At 42.5% G+C, this 21,498-nt stretch overlaps 1 protein-coding gene across 1 annotated transcript; it reads right to left on the bottom strand.

The window, feature by feature from the left end:
- Window positions 1–1,639: 1,639 nt before the first annotated feature.
- Window positions 1,640–19,712, bottom strand: aff3 (AF4/FMR2 family, member 3). The gene is made up of 19 exons (XM_085250244.1): window positions 19,484–19,712; window positions 17,591–17,635; window positions 14,173–14,250; window positions 13,284–13,317; window positions 13,117–13,174; window positions 10,716–10,767; window positions 10,444–10,478; window positions 10,107–10,296; window positions 6,068–8,044; window positions 5,804–5,922; window positions 5,525–5,690; window positions 5,336–5,439; window positions 4,738–4,801; window positions 3,176–3,312; window positions 3,002–3,073; window positions 2,805–2,898; window positions 2,664–2,713; window positions 2,347–2,552; window positions 1,640–2,231 (listed from the first exon to the last, which is right to left on the bottom strand). Exons 1-19 carry the CDS (start codon window positions 19,553–19,555, stop codon window positions 2,110–2,112), a joined length of 3,675 nt encoding a protein of 1,224 aa, XP_085106370.1. The 5' UTR covers window positions 19,556–19,712; the 3' UTR covers window positions 1,640–2,109.
- Window positions 19,713–21,498: the final 1,786 nt, after the last annotated feature.

Raw genomic sequence — 21,498 nt, 5'->3', positions numbered from 1 at the left:
ATTTTGTCGCGGCGACAGTCGGTTATTTCAGAGTGACGCTGCTCATTTGAACTCAGGAGGGTTTGTGTGCAAGGTGTCCGCTTTTCTGCGACACAACAGCGGTTGGCGGAGCAGTCTAGGGACACATACACGTTTTTTTTTTTTTTTCCGTGGTGTGCGTATACTGTCTGGCCCCCAGCACGGTTGTCCTCAGATGGCCGTTCATCTCATAGGCAACTGACGGCCGTGACGCAGAGGCACGTGCAGCACGAACGAGGACGTGAACACTCATCCGCGCGAACCTGCTATCTATTTTTTAATGTAGTCTTGCATAGTATTAAAAACAGCGCTAGCAAAAGCAAAGACGGGGTGGAGTTTCCTCCATCGCTAGCAAAATAAGTGAGTTGGACGCTGAGGAGCATAAAAAAACTAGTCTGGGCCCTGTCTCCTTTGCAGTACCTTGTTTGATTTGGACACTTAATCAAAGCTTTCTCATCTTTGATCGGTTTGTTTAAAATATAGACTGCAACAAAGGAGCCTGCGTGTTAAAGGAAGTGTAAATAAAGTGGGTCATATTTTTCAGGGGGATAAACAAGTAGTCTGCTACTGATTGTGTTTGGAGACTTCGTATTTCACTGAAAGCAAGGATGCTACTGACCCAAGCCTGTCCCAAAAAGCACTCACCCCTCCCATCCCCACACCCCTTATTGGTTGTTCTCTGTTGCTATGGTACCAGACATCGGATGCTGAAGCTTCATGTGCGACATCTGTGTTGGTGCAGCAGGAAGTGGTGGAGTGGAGTGATGGAGAGTGTAACTTGGTGACTAATGAGGCTGACTTTCACTCAGTGTGAGTGTTTGTGTTCATGACTCATGTTTTGGGGAACATAAATCTGTTTACAGTCACATTGTGCGGACCTTCTTCTCTTGTGTGTAAATCAACTATGACTGTGTGTGCGTGCATGAGTGTAATGGAAAAAAAGCCCAGAAAAGATCCTCCTCCAAATCATCAAAGGAACTAAGTTTCCTAATGAGAAACATTCATAAGAAAGTGTGTTCATCTGAGCAGTCCTTATTCACAAGTAAGGTCAAAAATATGCAAAGTAGCTTTCTATAAACGTACACCTGCACTTATTTAAAGGTTCATTAAGTACACTGAAACACATGCAACACATGTTGCCTCTGATTAGCCACCTACATTTTTTCTCTCAAGTAATCTCAACATTGGGGTAGAGCAGGCAGTCTATTAATCAGAAGGTCAGTAGTTCAATTCCCAGCTACTCCAGTCTGCATGTTGAAGTATTCTTGGGGATGATATTTAAATCTAGTGCATCCACTGGAGTGTGCAAATGTTAGACAGGGCGTGCTTAGGTGTAGAAAAAAGCACTTGTAAGAATTTGTGTGTTATTGGGAGAATGAGGCTTCTAGTAAAATGCATTTTGAGTGCTCAGAGTAGAAAAGCACTATATACAGCCATCATCCAGTGGTTTCTGATGGGTTTCACATGCTGATTATTAGAATAAATATTCCTCATTGAGGGAAAAGATTATCATCCTGTATGTATTTCCATGTAACCCTTAACCAGACCCAATTTGTAAACCGACAGAGGGACGTCTTCAGTACAAAGTTTCTTTATGTAACTCCACACTCAAAAATAAAAAGGGACAAACATTTTATTCTCTTGCAAGTCTTCCTCTTTTTTTTCTAAAAACAAACCATCCATCAAATATTGCACAGTAAAAACAATGAAAAAAAGTACATCATTACAACTGTCATTAGCAAAAGATGCAAACAAGTTCTCTAGTTGTAGGTCTTTTTTTTTTTAAGGATATTCTCCTGCTTTGGCCCCTTGAGAAAAAGTCCGCTAGATTAATGATTACTTCCAAAGTATGAAAAAGGCTTTCCGGGTGAATTTGAACATACATGTGAATCCTCCAAGGTCCGAGGGACATTTGGCAAATGGTTAAGAGGCTCATTTAATGTGCACACAGTAAGGAAGCGTATGCACCAAAACATACTGTGGGGGTTATTAGGCTCTGTGGGAGTTCATCCATCTCAGTGCTCTCCAGAGTTTTACCTCCTCTACCGTCAATGAGATCCAGTGGGCAGGTTATAGTGAATCCTTTCTAAGTTAGTTGAGTTTGGCACTAATGCGTATCCACTGAAGGGCCTGCCTGGTGTACTGGACAGCGTGAGCGATGCTACTGTGAAGAGTCAATGGCCCAGACAAAGTATTCAAGTAGTTGAAGAACTCTGATGAGGAAGAAAAAAAAGATATTGGTCTTAAAACATCTGAAAACCAAAATGCATTTGACATATTTTCATGGTAATCTCTCCCCTTTTTATTTCCCATTTAAATCACCACTACCTTTATTCTCCTTTGCAAGGTTGTCTGCCACCTCCCAGTACTCATAGCTGTACAGCACACTGTTGGTAATGTTCAGGTGAGTTGCTGCCATCTGGTGGATACGGTGGGGAATGTTTATGAGGGAGGCAGAGCTGCTGCCCTCGTGGGAAACCCGTGCGAGGTGTTTGGTATTAGGCGAGAGTGAAGAGGGGGGTCCTCCTGTACCCCTAAGAGTGAAAACACACATACACAACAGAGTGATGGGCAATCAGCGGTGGTTTCAGTGGACTAAATGGGCTGAAGAAAAGGCCGATCATTCAAAGTTATCATCCACCTACTTCCCAGAGTCACTCCAACCGGGTGGGGTAGTAGGCACTTTAGGAGAGCTCTGTAACAACATGCAAACAAGGCTTATTGACGTGTCATCCACACATAAAAGTTGACTTGTTTTCAAGTAAATGACTTGTTTTTAGATGTACCTTAAAGTAATCCAGCAGCACTTTGGAGTATTTCAGCGCGTGATCCTTCTTCAAGCGAAACATCTGCCAGTAAAGGAGGGCCAGGCATCGGAAACTGTGGGTAAGAGTCGGACATGGCGCAAAATTATCCTCAAAATGCACATCCTTCAGTATGATGATAGATGTGGCTTAAACAGATGAGATGAAGAAATATGTACCACAGAACCGCCAGCTGTTTGTCTTCCTGTCTCGCCCCGGGGCCAGAGTGGCTCTTCAGCTTCATTGCGTACCTTAAGAAACAGGCTTTTTAACACCAGAGCCACAATTTGTGTTTATGCACATATCCAAATCCAAATGACTTGTGACCGCTTTAGCATTGAAATGTCATTCACCTAATGAGCTCCACTGTTTCCGAATACATGGTATAAGGAGACTTTGCTTCGAGCGGCCCTTCCTCCATTGCCTTCCCACATTCCATGAACGAGAGAGCAGCATCAACATAGTTCACAGCCTTCCCTAGCTTGTCGACCTGGAAAGAAATAATCAAAAGAGGCAAAATATTATTTTATTTGTTAATTTTTTTTGGGCAGCCCAGTGATACATGTTTAGCACTGTCACAGAAAAAAAGTTCTGGGTTTGAATCCAGTAGCTTGCTTCCTCCCACAGTTGGAGAGGCAAAAGAAGCCAAAATGTTAGGTTATTTAGTGATTCTAAACTGGCTGTACGTATGGCTGGCACCCCAATCGCCCTGATATAAACCAATTTATACCAGAAGATGGTGTCAGTGTAATCTTTATTGTAAGGGTATGCTTCAAAGTGCTGTAAATGTTTCATTTCAGATGGTTCTTGCAATTCCTGGATTGGCCACTTAAAAAAAAAAAGTCAATCCACAAAGACCCCAATGTTAAAATGTCTAACTTGATAGGCATATTTACACTATAGCACTTAAAGCCTGGCACAAAAAAAGTTTTGGTCTCTAATTTGTTTGGGATGATCAGCTGCTCCTGAGGTTTCTAAACGAGAAAAAGAAGAAACTGAGAGTCTGTGTTCATTCGATTCCCAGGAAAAGGCAGCAGCATGGAGAATTTCAGGAGGTGAAGCTGTATCGCGGCCGCTGTCGTGCATATTTCAGGATGTCAGTGGGGCAGTTTGAGCTCATGTTGGCAGAGTTGGGAACACATCTTAGGAGGGAGAGAAATCATTTTAGAGAGCCGACTGACCCAGAGCAGTGTCTGTGTCTGAGGTAAAATTGGATTATTTCACTATTTGTATATTCAGTATTGGTGCACGTTTATTGCTGAATGCAGTGGTCTGATTGGTCGGAAAAATCTGAAAACTCAAGCTCAGTTTGAAAAAACAAATGAATCCATCACGCAGTCGTTGTGAACGCCTGCATTAAGAGTAGTTGTTTTTTAATTTTTACTTCTATTATCCGACAAATAACAAGTAATAATGTGAGCTACAAACTGTCGAATAGTTTTGCGCTGTTTCACTGAGTGAAATTTTGGATTGTGTATTTTATTTATATGTAACACTGATTTTGCAGTGCACCCACAAAGTTTTTGGGTGCTGCATCCAAACCAAGCCTGTTAACATTAGCTGATAAATTAGCATTCCCTACTCTCATCCAAGTATGGTCACTTTGTTAATAAGGGTCTTCCATGTTCATAATCCAGATGGGTGATGTCACAGTAGCTATGCCCATCTTTTAAATGCAGTCTGTGATTTCGGAGACACTGTAAGCGAGGAGCTACATCACAGTCCAGAAATGCACAAAGAAGGATTATTTTGAACTGTGAATCATGCAAAGCTACACAGAGACAAAGAACTGCATGCTTAATGAACACAGATTTTAAAAAATAAATAAATAAGCTCCAAACTTCTTCCACGTTATCTGCAATAACTATAATTTCAATATTAAGAATTTATATTCAAGCAAAGATCAAAGACTCACCATGGCATCAGCACGGTGCTTCATCCTTTTGGCTTCATGTAAGTAGTACTCAGCATGGTGAGGACTAGAAAAAAAAAGACAAACACACAATAACGTTGATTACAGACTGTAAAGAGTATTTTATGAGATCATGCAGAGCATTCTGGGTGATATAAGGGAAAATGTAATGGTCTCAAAATGAAAGTACTGAATGTTGGTGATGTTTTTCAATTAAAAAGTGTATTAGCAAAGCAAATTAAATGTATTTTGAATATTCAGCACTTACACTTGGGTAAATCAAATGACCTTATCTACTGTGAAACATGGGGTTTTGTGTTTATCGCAAAGGTTTCCTAATTTTAAAGTATAGTTCAAAATTTTAAAAGACATGAACAAAATGTAATCACGTGACCCCTGACAACTTCATTATGATCTAATTACACATTGTCTGAAATGCAATCTGGGTTAATTATAGTGATTTTTGTGGAATCTTTTTACATAATCCTGTTTACATATCATCATTAAGATTACATAGACTGTCAGTCTGTGTTTTTATATGACAGAAAGGCAGTGTGGGCTGTGCAGGAATGGACTGTGTGGACTACGCGGGATCGCTCACCTTTCGTGATTTGGCACAGTCCCCCTTTGTGCTGCAGTGCTCCAGGACTCAGGTGGTGGCTGGGGCTGCTTCGACACTTTCACACACTCCACTTCCATCTTGGGCTGAGTGCACGAAAGGAGACGAGGATGAGCAAAAATGGTTGGAATAAGTGCAGTTGGCATTATTTAGAGTAGCTGTTTATGCTACCTTTATCGCAGAATCTCTGTTCTTGTCTTTGTTCTTGTGGGTGTGATGCTGTTCTGCAGCTTTTGTTTTGGAGTTAGACTTGGGGATCTCGGGGCTCTGGGGCCGGGGAGACAAGGGAGACAGCGGAGACAGCGGCCTCTTACTGTCCAAATCGTCCTCCACACACCTGATTGATACAAATGCCACATAATATGGGATTAAATTGCATCGGTGCAACTGGGTGTGCATGCCACGTGGCTGTATGTGCAAACTGAAGTGTGTCGTCATAGTTTTTCTTACCCACTGTCCACGGTATCAGTCGTTACGGTCTCAGCTGTGAAAGATGACGACTCTGTGTGGCCTGAGGTTTTGTCTGCATAACTCCTCTTGTTTTCTCTGTGTGACACACCATTCTCCAGCTGGTCACACACAAACACACATGTACATCATGAGACCATACAAAAGTATTCAAATGACATTTTTCCTGCAGAACACAATGATTTATTCCATTTCTGTGGACATGCACGTCACATTTGGCAAAGAATGAAAGGAAACACTGTCTACCTTGCGCTTTCTTGTGCTGTCTTTAGTCTGTGTCTCAGGGACGTGCAGGTGTTTCATAGTCTCAATTTGCTTGTCCTTGGCTGATAAGGATGAGGAGGAAGAGGAGGTTTTTTTAGGAGTGGATTGAGTAGCAGTGTCTGGGACCCTCTTGAGAAGACAGAGGTCTATGTGCACCACCAGATTTCGGAGCCCTCGCTGGGAGTGGGGTGCAGCCTTGTTCCCTCGTCCAAAGGGGACGAGGGTGTAGAGTTTTTGCTTCCCCGCACTTTGCTGGTCCTCACTCGGGTTACCTGAGCTCGGTTGTCTCTGCTGCACCACCTTAGGCCTGCTGGCGTCAGGCCTTCCTGGGCCCTGTTGCCCTGGCTTGGCGAGTTTCCTCTGAGAGGTGGAGTCTGCTGGGACTTTGGTAATCGGAGCTTGAAATTCAGATTCAGAATCTGAACTCGATGAGGACGAAGAAGAGGATGAGGAGGATGTTCTCTGAGGAGTTGGGGACCGTGAAGATGAAGGAGGCGACGGGTCTGGCTGGAACTGTCTCTCCTCCTCACTTCTTCCCCGCTTTTTTGTCCCCCCTTGCTGATGTGAGTGGTTGGTAGGGACTTTATGTTTGGCCTCCCATTTATGTCGCTGTTGTTGCGCCTCCCTCTTCCTCCGACTTTCCTCTCTTGCCGTCTCCTCTCTCCTCCTGTCCTGTTCCGTCACTCCTTCCTCCTCTTCCCCCTCCTCTTCTTCAGCCGAACTCTGGATCCAGGACCGTCTCAATAGCTGCTCCTCAGCCAGCCTCCTGTCTTCCTTTTGCTCCCGTTTCCCTTGCTGTTTTTCCTTTTGTCTATCTTCCTTTCTCTCGTGTTTTCTCCCCTCTCCTGTGGTCAGATGATCTCTTCTGCGTTCCACCTCCTGTTTCTTAGTTTGAGGTTTTTTCGGTGTTGTTTTCGCGTGATTAACATTCACAGTGGTGGGGGCAGTGGCCTCCCAAGACTTGGACCTGTGTTTTTTGAGGCCAGGGATGGACTGAGAGTTTGGCCCACAACCAGGATTACTAGCAGCTCTGGAGGTAGATTGAGAATTATGAAGAGGATTGATTTCACGAGCAGTAGGGACTAAATGCTTTGCTCTTGTGGGGCTATGTTGAGAATTTGGTTGAAATGGAGGTCGGGGCTTGTGACTGGACCTGCTTCCCTGGATTTGCGCAAGCTGTGATGTGTTTCTAGTTTGGGACACATCAGCCAGCTGTTTAGAGCTTGGATAAAAGTTAGGCTTGGGTCTAGATGTGTGGCTTTGATTCTGACTAGAGGTTAAAATGACAGAAGCCTTTGATTTAGTCTGACTTTGGCCTTGGTCCTGTGGTGGTCGAGTCTTGGGTCTGTGTTTGTGAGATGGCTGAAGATGAGTATTACTCGTGGACTTGATATTTGTATTAGTGTCAGACACCGGGGCGATCCATGGCCTAATTTTTATCCTGTGGGAATTGGTTGATTGACTGGGTTGAGGTTGATTCTGACTCTGAAACTCAGGGTAGTGACAAACCCTGGAAGGAGCAGGTATACTGGGACTCGGGCTTCTTGGAGGATCTCTAGCTATAGGGCTAGGACTACGGCTGTCTCTTAGTGTCCCACATGGACTGGGGCAAATACTTAGAACTGGACTTGGAATTGGGCTGTGCCTTGGACTAGGGCTGGGACTTTGACAAGTGCTGGTAAATGGGCTCGGACTTGGACAGTAGCTGTAACCAGGGCTTGGAAGGGGGCTGTTGTTGTTGCTGTAACTGAACTGTGGGCTGGGAATAGGGCTTTGGCTAGGGCTGTATTCCTGATTGCTGTCAAATGACCTTGCTGGGGATGGGGCTCGGTGGGTGTGGGGAGAGTGCAGGCGTCCTGGAATAGTCTGGGAGGGATTTTGCTCAGTGCTGGCACATTTTTTCCGCGACTTCTTCAGCCATTTATCTAACTGCCACTGGGCAGCAGGGGGGTGATCAGGCTTAAGAAAACACAGAAACAGAGAGAGATAAAAAGACAAATTAATCATAAAATATTGATGACAGTCGGGGATTGTGAGGATTTCAACATACAGAAATAGGCTGGAACAACATAATAAAAATGCTATTATGCAGCTATATCCACTGTAGATCTGAATTATTATTACTGACATAGCCATATGCACACAGCATTTTATCACTGCCACTGGCTGAATTAATTATAATTCTATTTTATGTACTTTTTTCAACTACTTCCAACATAAAAAGGCAATGCTGGCTAAAGAGGTCCTTAAAAGTTGTCATCAACCTATTCTTATTTACATCAACCTGATCTGAATGTGTCTAGAAAGCAGACACAAAAGGATATAAAAAGTGAGTGAACAATTCAATCATAAAAAAATAATTTTATAGAACAGAGTGTGGAATGATTTCAGTAGTTTGAGGAAAGAAACAGCTCGATGCTAAAGCAGTGGAGACTTGCCAGATTGCAGGGGCTTCTAATAAAGCAAGAGGTTAGGACTTAATTATGCAGTAAATTTTTTGCAGGCTACACGTGCAATCGAAAGGTCAAACATTAAATCATGAAATACTACTAAAAAAAAAAAAACAAGATATTACACTACTACTATAAGTAGGAGAGTAATTAAACCTCCTGACCTATTTTGCATCATTATGGGCTAATTTTGTGATAATCCAGGGCGAACAGACGATTCCGGATCACTTAATCTTACATTCAACCATCGTAAGGAATGATACAAGCCTCACCCAAATGTGTTTATATCACACTATCTGCACATTCTAATAGAAACATGTAAAACTGTAATACTTTCACAGCACATGAGAAAATACCTCACCGGCTCAGCTGTTGTGAAACTATTTAAAGTCCAAATGACAAATCTGGATTATGACTCATAAATAAATTCCAACATTAGAACCTTTCAACAGCATACTTTCCAACGCATGCTCAGTGGACTCGGACTGAGGTTACAGTAGCTCAACCCCTCATCCACTTATACCAAATGACTCACTTAATGTTTGCTCAACAACTGGCTTGCTAACCATAAGAATGAGAAGGAAAGTAGGAGCTTTTTACTCACGTAAAAAAACAACAACAACAAAGAGTTTACTCACAGCTGGAGCGCAAACGTCTCTCTCTCTTACGTGCTCACTTCTTTTCTGTCTTCGCTGACCAGGAGCTAAATTAAACCTCCACTCCTCAAGCCAAACAGTGACCCCTCTGCCCTCCTACCCTCATCCCTCGCTCCCTTTCCAGAGAAGACACTGCATCTCTTGTGCCCTCTTGACTGCCTCCCCTCCTACTTTTCTGTCCCTCCCTTTTTTTTCTCACTACCTGGAACTCTGGATTTGCTGCTTCCACAACTCCAACCCCCCATCTGTTCCTTGGGAGACACTCAAATACTTGACGTAAATGAAAAACACATGGTTTACACCCCCCCCCCTCCCTCCCCACAAACACACTCCCTTCCTCTATATAGGGGCCCAATGTTGTGCATGTTCAGTAATACAGTCTATGCTATGTCATACAGGGCCTTGCATTCATAGAAGAGAAGCTGGTTTCCCCTTCATTTCCCACACAACACACATCTACAATGCCCCCCACCTCCAACAGCCCATACCCTGGCCTACACCCTATCTGTATTTATTTGAGATAATAACAAACAAGCAGTCCACATTATTTTTACTGTAATATCTATTTTTTGAAAAAGGTCTAGTTGTAACTGTCAACCCGAATTCAGGTTTTGATGACTTCCACATCCCGAGGGCTTCTCTCTTTAAGAGTCACACTTTTAAAATGACACCTACGCACTAGTTCTCCGAGCTACCTCTGCCCCTCAACCCCCAAGTCCTCTTCCTCTCCCACTTGCATGCATTCCTCATTGCTCTGTCCCTCTCCACACCTGCTGTCAACTGCCTTAAAGCCCACAACTCCCTGCAGAGAAATCACCCTCAGGCTCATAAACAGAGAAGGAGAGAAACAAGTGAGACATGGGCAGAGAAGACGGAGAACGCAGACGGGGAGGCTGTGGCTTCAGCATTTGGTACCTCCTTGTTGTTGCACAGTGGCTGGATGTTGGCAGGCGACTCGGGATCAGGGTGAACTTCTGGACTCCGGCTTGGGCTCCGGGAATGAAAGCTACTGCTGCCTGACTCATTGGTGGAGTCTGAGCCTGAGGAGTCTGAGCTGGAATGTCTCACCCGCCTGCCATGTGTGTGCGCTCGCTGTGCTGACAGGCTGTCAGTCAACACACACACAAACATCAGAGAGGGGTCAGAGGGGGTACGCAGGCATATATACTGTTGTTATTCACAATATTTAACTCATATTTACAGGTATACAGAAGAAAAAGGAAAAGGAAGTGAAGGATTTGTAAGCAGGTACCTGTGTCTGTCCCAGGAAGCTGACTCATGAATCACCTGTGGGACACAAAACAAACACAGTAATTTGTTATTATACACATTAGAAAAAGTGTCATTCAAGAGGAGAAGCCAGGCACTTTTTCTTTCCCTTTGGCTTTCTCTGTCCTCACACACTCTCCCGCATAGTCTCTCTGTCTCCTCAAGGATTCTCAATATCTTCTAATCATGTCCGCCTCAGGCCAAGACTACTGACAAAGAAATGATCAACAATATGGGAAGATGAGTGTTACCTACCGTGGGAGTTTCCTCATCATCACTGCTCAGCTTCAAGTCATCGGCGAGCATGCTGTAAACCAACAAATACACAGTCACAAAGCCAAGAACCAACTGAAACCTAATCTCTCCTGCCAGACAACCACCTTTCACAGCCCATACTTGATTCAATCTGATACATTTTTTTTTAATCAGTCTATCAGAATGATGCATTTCAAATTTTCAGCACTTCCAAACGTTTGTGTTCTTCTTTATTGAAATGATAAGTTTGAACACAGCCCACAGATCTTCAGACATATATTCATTAGTGGAAACTACATGAGGGTGCAACCAGGACATGATTTAAATCCACTCACTTATCTGGATGGTTATCTGCAGTGTTCTCAAATGGGCTCAATTTGACATTATAAGGTAAACACTTCAACGGTGTTTAAAGTCTGACATTTGCATTTCCATGAACAGCTCCGTCTATTAATGTCTTCAAAAATGCAGTGCAGTGAAAAAGAGTGTGAAAGTCTTCAGCCACCCCTCATTATTTTTCATCTGAAAATTCTACACTCAGGACCCCATATAGACAAAATGAAACGTTTGTGTAAAATTCTGGCAAATTTATTAAAAAAACAAAACAAAAGTATAACATGTATCAAGTACATGTTGCCATGACACTCATAATTGAGCTCAGGTGGATCCTGCTTCCCTTGATCATCTGTCAGATGTTTCTCCAACTTGTATTGGAGTAAATTCAGCTGACTGGACATAATTTGGAAAGACACACGGCAGTCTATATAAGATGCCATCGCTGACTGTACCTCTCAGAGTATAAACCAAGCCAAGAAGTCTAAGAATTGTCTGCAGACCTGTAGAATTGTATCAAGGATCAGACCTGGGGAATGATACTGAAAAATTTCTGCAGCTTTAAAAGGCCCCAGTGAGCACAGAGGCCTCCATCATCCGTAACTGGAAGAAGTTTGGAACCAGCAGGAGTCTTCAAGATCTAGCCACCCTGCCAATCTGAGCGATTGGGGTAGAAAGGTCTTAATAAGAGATGTAACCAAGAACCTGATGGTCACATTGACAGAGCTCCAGCATTGCTCTGTGGAGAGAGGAGAAGCTTCCACCAGCCAGCCCTGTGATGTAGAGTGGCCAGATGAAGACACTCCTCAGTAAAATCACATGACAGCTCAACTGGAGTTTGCCAAAGGACACCATAAAAAGCAAAATTCTCTGGTCTGAGCAAAAACAAAAAATTGGTGTGGCTTTTTGGTGTGAATGCCATCATCACCTGAAAATATCATCCCTAAAGTGGTGGCAGCATCATGCTATGGGGATGTTTTCAGAAGGAGGACTGAATCCGGACACTAATCAGGGTATAGAGACATTCTTGATGATAACCTGCTCCTGAGCCCTTTGGACCTGGGGCAATGGTTAATTTTCCAACAAGACAACGAACCTAAGCACACAGCCAAGATAACAAAGGACTGACTTTGAGACCACTAGCCTAGTGTTTTTTGCAAAACCAAACAAAATATTCCTCTGAAAATGGTCAGGTACAAGGACTAAATAAAAAAATCAACCAAAGTCCAAAGAAAAACATTGCAAGACTTTCAAAATGACAAGAAAGTCTGGCTCCTTGGAAATAAAATATAAAGAGTTGAGTGGTGGTTTAAGTCTTTTGTACAGTACTTTAAGTTTCTTTTGATTTCAAAATTAAATTTCAATGCAGTTATTTTTCTCCCCAAAACAAATAAAACTCAGTTTCAAAACCACATAAATTAAGCACCTTTGGCTCTTAAACTATACAAAGATAACTAAGTCAGATTAACCAATCACTGCTAAACCCTTTACTCAATATTGTCTTCAGTAAAGATGACTGGTTATGTATTGGTTATATTATGTAACTGCACAAGCTTTATTTACATTGCAGAAACATGTTCAAATGTTTAAAAAGAACTTTCTATAAATATTTTAGTAAAGTCACCCCCCCCCCCTCAAAAAAAAAAAAAAAATTCTGTCTTACATAACAAAGGTTGTGAAATTGTATAGTTGGCTTACACCACTCAACATGTGTTTCACGTTAAAAGGAGGATGTAAAAAGTTAACAAACAGCAGCACATCGGTCTCCACTGACAGCTTTCAGGAATGTTCAGTAACCTTTAACCCGACTTGTAGCCTGGAACACCGTTAGCTGATTGACCTGAGATGTCTACATCTCTCGCCCCTCTTTCGCTATCACTCGTGTTTTTCCTCGCAGCTACTGACACGATGAGGTTGATGAATACAGTTTACAGAAGTTCTCGTGACACGCACGAGTATTTGTGATGTGTTTCATCACTCTGTGTGTGTGTGTGTATGTGTGCGCGCTACAGAAGCAGCTCAAGCTTGAGGAACATCAGAGGATCGTGTTTCCTTAGGCCACACTTACGATTTGTGGGGGGCCACATGAGGGTGACGGGCCATTCGCAGCGGAACATCCCCTCGGTCTGACAGAGAGAAAGAAACCAGATTACAACACTAATAACAGGGAGCTGCTTGTAAATGATGACAAATGTCAGATATTCAAATTTGACAGAAAAATCGGCAAAAACATACTTTGCCTTTGTTGTGTAATTGGCTGTTTGGTATCCTTTGGAAAGACAGACAACAAAACAACTGTAAGTAAATCTCACTTTTAACAGTTAAAAATGTGTCGTCCCTATAGATAAACATTGACTCATAATATGCAGGAAAATCACCAGAAGTGATTGAGGTTTCACACATTTGTTTTTCCTTGTCAACCACAGACACGCTGATTCAGAAACAGCGAGCGTAATCTCAGTCCTTCAACCTCAAACACAGATGAGAACCAGGAGGTGAAAGTCTGAGCAGTTGAACAAAATTTTAAAACCTGCAGATCTTCCCAGGAATTTACATCCCAACAGCTTCACCTCCAGGTCAGATCGTGCAAACCTCTAGAAAAATAGTAACAAACCAAAGAGCAATATCTACAGGCCTTAGTTAACATGTTAAATGTTAAAGTTTGTGACACTACAAGTAGAACCGGAGAAAGCCTCTTCTCTCTAAAAACAACATGTTACATCTGGAAAAAACCACAAGACGTCTGTAACACAGTGCTTTGGACAGAGGAGATCTAAGTATTTGGATGTTTGGACATAACACAGAGTGCCACGTTTGGAGAAAACCAAACAGCAAATCAGCACAAATATCTCATATCAACTGTCAGCACGGTGGTGGATGGGTGACGATTTGGGCTGGTTTTGCAGCCCCACAACATGGACATCTTGCTGTAACTGAGTCAACTATGAACTCTGTATATCACATTATTCTAGAGTCAAATAGGAGGCCATCTGTCCAACAGCTGAAGTCTGAGTAAAACTGGGTCATGCAACAGGACAAAGATCCCAAGCACAGCAGCAAATCTACAACAGAATAGAATCAAGGTTCAAACGTCAACCGGATCGAAATGCTGTCACAGACATACCTTAGAGTTGTACAGGATTCGTTGTGCTGGGTCACGCCTCAAGGAGTCCCCAAAGTCCCTCCAGGACTGGGTCATGTCCTGTTTAGCAGAAATGCAGAGTTGGGGTCAAAGGCCAATGGTGAAATGCCACTGTGATGGATGAATCTTCCTGAATACTAAATCAGCAGAACTTTCTTCATTTCTCTACAGTCCTGAGCACCATGTTTAACAGCTGACTCTAATTATGAACACTGTTCCTCCCCACCAGGGGGAGCGTGTCTGGCTGTGAATATGGGTTAGCGTCCCTGTCTACTGTAAGTTGAGAGATGTGAATTGCACGCTTGAAACATCTGTGATCAGTGTGCAGTGAATTAAAACCCCCGGCTCACCAGAGCTGTCGGTGTACAAAAACAGGTGCATGTAACAGCGGCTCACTAGCTTTGAATGTGAACAAAACGGAACATTTTGGGCTCAAAGTGTGATCTAATAAAATTAGAAATAGACATGATTTTGCAGTTTTCAGGAGGACTGCACCATAGAGCTGTTGCATTTTTCATTCTGCATTTTCAAAGGTATTCAATACGTGAGTCAGAACACACACAAAAAGCTCATCACAACATTTGTTGTGGAAGGAAGCCCTGGGGAGAAGAGCATGAAAGACATCTGGAAGCGAACCGCAACGAGTGCTCATCAGTGCTGAGTGCGCCGGTACAATCACCAATTGTAGAACATGCAATAAAAGTGAAAACGTAGCTTTGCTGGATTGATCTGTTTTAAATATCTCCTCAAAGATCTTAGAAGGAAGTAAGTAAAAGAATCATCGACCCACCCGTCACGGACTGCTACAGGAAACACTGCTTTACTTACAAAGTGCAGGGTCTTCGGTTCACTCCTGTGGCATGCAGTGTTTCAGCTATTACCACAGATTAAATGTGCTCCCACAGTGTGTGTGTGTGTGTGTGTGTGTGTGGGGGGGGGGGGGGTTGTGCTATTCAGGTTACTAACTGTTCACCTGATAACTCATTTATACAGAAAGAGAGATCAGCATTCGCTTTTGATTTCCTGTACACTGAGACAGTTGTACTAGTTTTAGACACAACTTCATATTCGAGGAACTTGTGATGGACATTTTCTAAACTTCTCAGACTTTAAGATTACATGCATTACATTTTAAAAAATAAATCTTGGTCGACCACAGTTGAAGCAGTTTTAATGGGGATGTCTCATAAAATCTGTATATTTCTTGGTTAGTATAACAGATGTCAGGCCTGTCAGTCTGATGAGTACCTGTGCATTATGTTGTTTGTTCTAATAATAGCTTCCATGCAGACATTAGATGCATGACACATTATAGTATATTTCAAATGATTAACTGTGTTACTACTTACAGATTAGACTGTGATGGTGTGTGCGCGTTTGCGTGTGTGTGTGTGTGTGTGTTGCAGCTCGCCCTGAGGTGACATGTGAAAGTCTGTGGTAAATACACACTATTATACACCTGGACTATTACGAGAATGTGCGCCATTTCTTATTTGTTCTCTCTGCACAGCACTTGAGAGGAAACCAGGCACACGCAGGAGGCAGTGCATCCACAGAACACCGCCTTTGCTCCAGCTCTGATCATAATCTCTTCTGATTAGATTGCCCGCAGTCAGACTAACCAGAGCTCATAGATGCTAACAAAACGTCTTGATTTTGTACCATTCATCCCCCATTTTAGCTCGTGTGATTCCTCAGATGTGTCCCAATGTGGAAGCATGGCAGCTCTGGCTCTAATATATACGTGCATGCAGCAATCGTTGGGTAAAGAACAAAAGCAGAGGGTTTCTTGGCTGCTGAAGCGGTGAGCATGCTCTGGAAAAGGTCATGCTTTATCAGATCTGATGTCAGAAGATCTGCGTGAGTGTGTTTTTGTGTGTGTGCGGCAGAGAGTTGGTGGAGCTGATCTTAAAGGATTCAGCTAACATTTTGGTTAATTTGCTGCACTTACTCTGTTTAAGAGTTCAGGTAAGTAAATTATCAGCACTCTTATTATCTGTGCGTTTAATAAAACCCACATCCAGTTAGCTTAGCTTGGCATAAAATCAGGAATTCGGGGTAAACAGTCTAGTCTGGCTCTTTCCAAAGAAGAAAAAACAAAAGATAGAGAGAAGACAAAAAATAATAATGTATACACACACACACACACACACACACACACACACACACACACACACACACACACACACACACACACACACACACACACACACACACATATATGTACATTAAATTACTTTTTTTTTCTCTCCCTCTTCTCCTCCTCCCTCTTCCCACCCTCAGCATTAAGCCTTGGAGGGTGTGTGTTTCCTCTCTCCGCTCATCCTTTCACTTCATTATCTCTTCTCCTTTAGTCACCAAGGACACAGCACCAGCCCTCACTCCCTTTTCTCCATTAAAAACAACAGTATCTCCCAGGTGGAGTATTATGTGTTGCTATCTTCCTCCCACCTTTCCCCAACAGGTCCTCTGTAACTCTATTCTTCTTCTTTGCCCTGCTCTTCAGTCTACACTAGTGACCGTCCACAGGGTAGCAACTTAGACCAGTGGGCCGCTCGGCACACACTCAGATCTGGTTAATTATGGTCAGAATGATTAGGTGGTATCAGTCAACAGTAAACATTTAGTAACTTTAAATAAAAGAAAAATCTGTGTATGTTTTTGTAATTAAAATGCTTCTTGTTTTTGCACTACGAGGAGTTTCTGTTTAATTTATCATATAACTTCCTAATTGTTAAAGGTGAGAGGTGTGGAAAACAATTGTAACTGTAGAAAAAAGGTGCACAAGAGAAGAGTTACAGCTACTGGGTGGTGATAAGGCAACCAGATGAACTGATACACAAGCACAAACTTCTGGTATCAACCTCGAGGTGCAATAATAACCACAATCTACTACACACTAGTGTCGACCAGATAGCATCTGATACTGGATTATTAACCATGTTATCACATGTGTTCTATTAAAATATATCAATAATAATCATCAATGCTACTGTATCCTGAGATCCCAAAGTCAAAGACAAAATGACATCTAAATGTTAGTGTAGATTGTGGAAAAAAGCTGGATATCTTCCACTGTTTCCTCACATTTATGACAGAAGTGTTCAGCAAATGCAGATGAACTGATAATGCATATATATGCATATATGCACAGGCTGCAGCCCACAAATGAGCTGCTGCTGGCATTTTCTCCTCTTAAGCATTAATGTAATTGTAATCAGCCTTCTGAGTCTAAAGACAGACTGAAATGACTCTGCAAAAACATGCAATCAAATGAAAGAGCTGTAAGAAGTGCAAGACACATCTCAAATATGAGGTGGCAAATTTAATAAGGCAGTTGTAATACGTGCTAATGCTTTAAAAACAAACCAACTGAAATCAAACTTGAGCTATTTCTTACCTCAAATATATCTTTGGCACAGCTGTTGTGTTGGCTTCCTCTTTCCTGAGGAAAAAGAAGGACAGATGTTTGGTAATTGAGGAGAACGTGACTAAGGGTTAGGACTGACAGATATTCCCTGACAGAGGGATTTTTTTTAAACACTTCAAAGCAGAAGATGCAGGTTTAGTTACCAATTAGACAATGAATAAAGAGCTATTGTTGACTGTGCACACAAATCATATTTGAGCATCTTAGTTTCAGTTAAGTGAGGCGTGGGTGTATTCATTTAAATTTCAAATACTGCACACTTAGGCGCGCTGATTAGCAAACATGGCGATGCACATGCAGTCAGCGCACACACAGTAAATACACGGGCTAGTTCATTTCTCGCTCTGGGCGTTGATCACGGGTTTTACGTTTCAGCCTCCATCACAAGGATGCAAACAGGCTTAAAAAAATGAAAAAAGAAAAAAAAAATCACCTTCTGCATTCTGCTTCCCGCCTTTTTGCTGCAGCTGCATTCATACCTTAGCGTAGCACTTTACTGTAAACCTGAGAGTCTCTCACATGCACAGTAACTGTGAGAGTTGGGATGACTCTGAAGCTTCTTGATGACTCATATCTTAGAAATCACAGCTGCAGATAATCAGCCGGATGCTGATTCTTTTGCAAGCAACTTTCTGTTTCCATCCACATTAGGCAACCCCACCGTCTCTAACTCTCACACACATACATTTATCCTTTTAAACACTTGAGCTCACAATTTAAATTCACACTCACTTGTATGAAAAACCCAGAACCACGCAGCTCAAGCATTAAGACGAAGAATAAATGCTTCACGCTACTTTCACTTCCCCATCTGTGTAACCGTGTGTGTCGTGGGAGTGGGTTTCGTCTTGACTGTGAGTTTTGGTTTTCTTCGTTTGTTTTTTCGTGTCTGCCACAGATGACAGTGCTGCACCAAGTATCAGCAGAAATACTGAGTTCAGATGTTTCGAATCAACCCCGACCTGCAGAACAATGATCTGACTCTATTTCACAATTTGCTTTTAGACAATTACACATTTAACTTTTCCTTTGCACTTTATAATTCATTTCAGTGCATGTGTGTAGCGCAGCAAAAGCATTCATGTGTGTGTGTGTGTGTGTCTCTGCTCGCATGCATGACTCACTATGGTGTCTGAGTGGCTGAAGTGTAAGCCTGCAGAAGGAAAATAGTGTGTGTGTGAAGAGCTGTCTCATTGCTACACCCACAAGACAGTTATGAGGCCTTAGGTCTAAATGAAAAACAAACACAGAAGGATAGTATTTTAGTACCTGTGGCGGTGCACAGGAAAAAGTCTGCCCTGCTTCATCAGCTAACACTTACAGTCACACAGTGCTACTTTACGTGTGCAATGTGTTTAACAAGTTCATGCCTACTAACATCACAGGCTCCAGCTCTGGTGCAATACCCAGATGAGTAAACCCCCTCTGGACCAAACAAACCACAACCCGTCACAATACCTGCAGCAAACAGCATGCAAGCCTACAAGGCTGCAAACCACCTGTTACATTCTTAAAGTATCTTCAATTACTGAAGCTATGCTCAATTTCAAGGTATTTTTAGCCTTTTTCTATCTGAGCTTTAAACGGAAATTTTACAGATGCTATATATTTTTTTTTAAAGGAGTACAAAAAGCACGATTCTGCACACAGTGATAAATATTAACTACACAGTTGATGTAGATGAACCTGTTATTATTCACATAATATTTTCGAACTACTTCAGGAACAAATCTGTGACATTTTAAATGCGAGGACGAAGCGCAGCATTTACATCCATGACATTTATAAAATAAGCACAGTGACATAAAGCTGTCTACTCCTGTTTTCTAAGTAGGACCTAGTCCCTGCTCTTTGCCCTCTCACCTGAGAATATGCGCATCGGAGCAGAAAGCAGACAATGGAAAGTTTCCCTTTGCCAGCGAGGACAGTAGGCATGGTTCCTGGATAGTCAGTGCTCTCCTCCGGCGTCCATACCAGTGAGGACTGGTGTTAGCAGATCCGATCCTTCCCTCACTACCATCACCACCATCATCACGCTGGCATCGGTCCCGGCTCGTAGGTCCACCGTACAGCAGCAGCAGCGGCAGCGGAGTCTCACCGGAGAGGCAGACCGAGGGCGAGGTAGGCGGTCCGGCGACGTCACGGATGACACGCGTAGCTCACACCAGAGAGATCACGACTCAGTGGACCTGTGGATGTGCGAAAAGTTTGAAGTGCGTAAACGGGAGATCATAGCCGTCAGCTGTCGAGTGCACCACTGACGACACACTCGATGATGTAGAATTAGAAAACGTTTTGGGACATCCAGTCTAGGGTGAAGGTATGAGTAGCCTTATTTATCATTTCAGTTACTTGGGGCATTGCAGCGAGCACAAAATAATAGCATGACATGATACGGGAAGTTGATAACAGCTAAAGAGTAAGAACTTGGTTTCTGCATACACGCTTTATCAGGCACACCATGCTAGTATCAGGTTGGACCCTCTTTTACGGTCAGAAATGCCTTAATTCTTCATGGCATAGATTCAGTAAGGCTCTCAAAACAGAACCTTGTTGAGATTTTTGTCCATACTGACAGATTAGCATCACACAGTCATCATAATGTGAATCTACTGCTCTACTACATCCCCCGGGTGCTCTACTGGACTGAAATTTGATGACATTTGAGAACTCATTGTCATGTTCAAGAATCCAGGTTCAAGATGATCTGAGCTTTGTGAGACTGTGCTTTATTCTGCTGGAAGTAGTTATTGGAAGATAGGTGTGTTGTGGTCATAAAGGGATGGACATTATCAGCAACAATACACAGGTAGGTTATGGCGCTAAGGTGCCTGAAGTCTGTCAAAAAATACATTACCTCCCCAACATTATATCTCAATATCTTTGAAACATTGATTTGAAAAAATAAAATAAAATAAAATAAAATAAAATAAATGTGCCACACCATTGGTGTGTTGCATCAGAAACCAGGACTCATAAGATCAAGTAATGTTGTTCCAGTCTTCGATTATCCAATTTCTGGCGATCCTGTGAGAACCGTAGCCTCAGTTTTCTGTTCTCAGCTGACAGGAGTGGCACCTGGTGTGGTCTTCTGCTGCTGTAGTGTAAATGCTTCAAAGTTCAATGTGTTGTGTGTTTCAATGTGTTTTAGAGATGCTCCTATGCATACCTTGGTTGTAATGAGTTTAAATCAATTTGATTTATATAGGCAAGGCAAGGCAAGTTTATTTGTATAGCACAATTCAACAACAAGGTGATTCAAAGTGCTTTACAGAGACATTAGAAACAAAAACAAATAAAAAGCATGATTTAAAATTGATTTAGCACCAAATTACAACAACAGTTGCCTCAAGGCACTTTATATTTTAAGGTGAAAACCTTAGAGTAATAGAGAGAAAACCACAAGAATGAAACAACCCCCTTTGAGCAAGCACTTGGTGACAGTGGGAAGGAAAAACGCCCTTTTAACAGGAAGAAGCCTCCAGCTGAATCAGGCTCAGGGAAGGGCAGACATCTGCAGAGACCGGTTGGGGATCAGGGTAGCGAGACAAGATTTGAAGACAGTTGATTTAAGCTTTGCAACACTCCATCCTGTTGGAAGCAGCCATCAGAAGACAGGCACACTGTGATCATAAGGGGATGGACATATTCAGCAACAATAATCAGTGACTCAGCTTCACTGTCCTGCATTTAGCTGACAGAGCTAGCACCTGGTGTGGTCTTCTGCTCCTGTAGCCCATCTGCTTCAGGGTGCAATATTTTATGTGCTCTTCTGCATTCACAGGTTGCAATGAGTGGTTATTTAAGTTATCCGTTACTTTCCTATCAGCTTTAAACAGTCTCATAGATTCACACATATTATAGCTCATAGAAAATCA

The sequence above is a fragment of the Mchenga conophoros genome, linkage group LG16 (genome assembly GCF_057382185.1).
Source record: "Mchenga conophoros isolate Kocher_MC1m ecotype Shallow Benthic linkage group LG16, M_conophoros_male_GT1.1, whole genome shotgun sequence".
Lineage (NCBI taxonomy): Eukaryota > Metazoa > Chordata > Actinopteri > Cichliformes > Cichlidae > Mchenga > Mchenga conophoros.
The sequence above is the reverse complement of the archived record's forward strand: the minus strand, read 5'-3'. Positions and strand labels throughout refer to the sequence as shown.

Bases quoted from the DNA above. Each gene is read 5' to 3' on its own strand.
- aff3 (XM_085250244.1), bottom strand. From the start codon at position 19,555: ATGCCTACTGTCCTCGCTGGCAAAGGGAAACTTTCCATTGTCTGCTTT. The intron at 17,636-19,483 runs GTGAGAGGGCAA...CTTTTTCCTCAG, and splicing joins TCCGATGCGCATATTCTCAG to GAAAGAGGAAGCCAACACAA. The intron at 5,923-6,067 runs GTAGACAGTGTT...GTGTGTGACCAG, and splicing joins ACAGCACAAGAAAGCGCAAG to CTGGAGAATGGTGTGTCACA.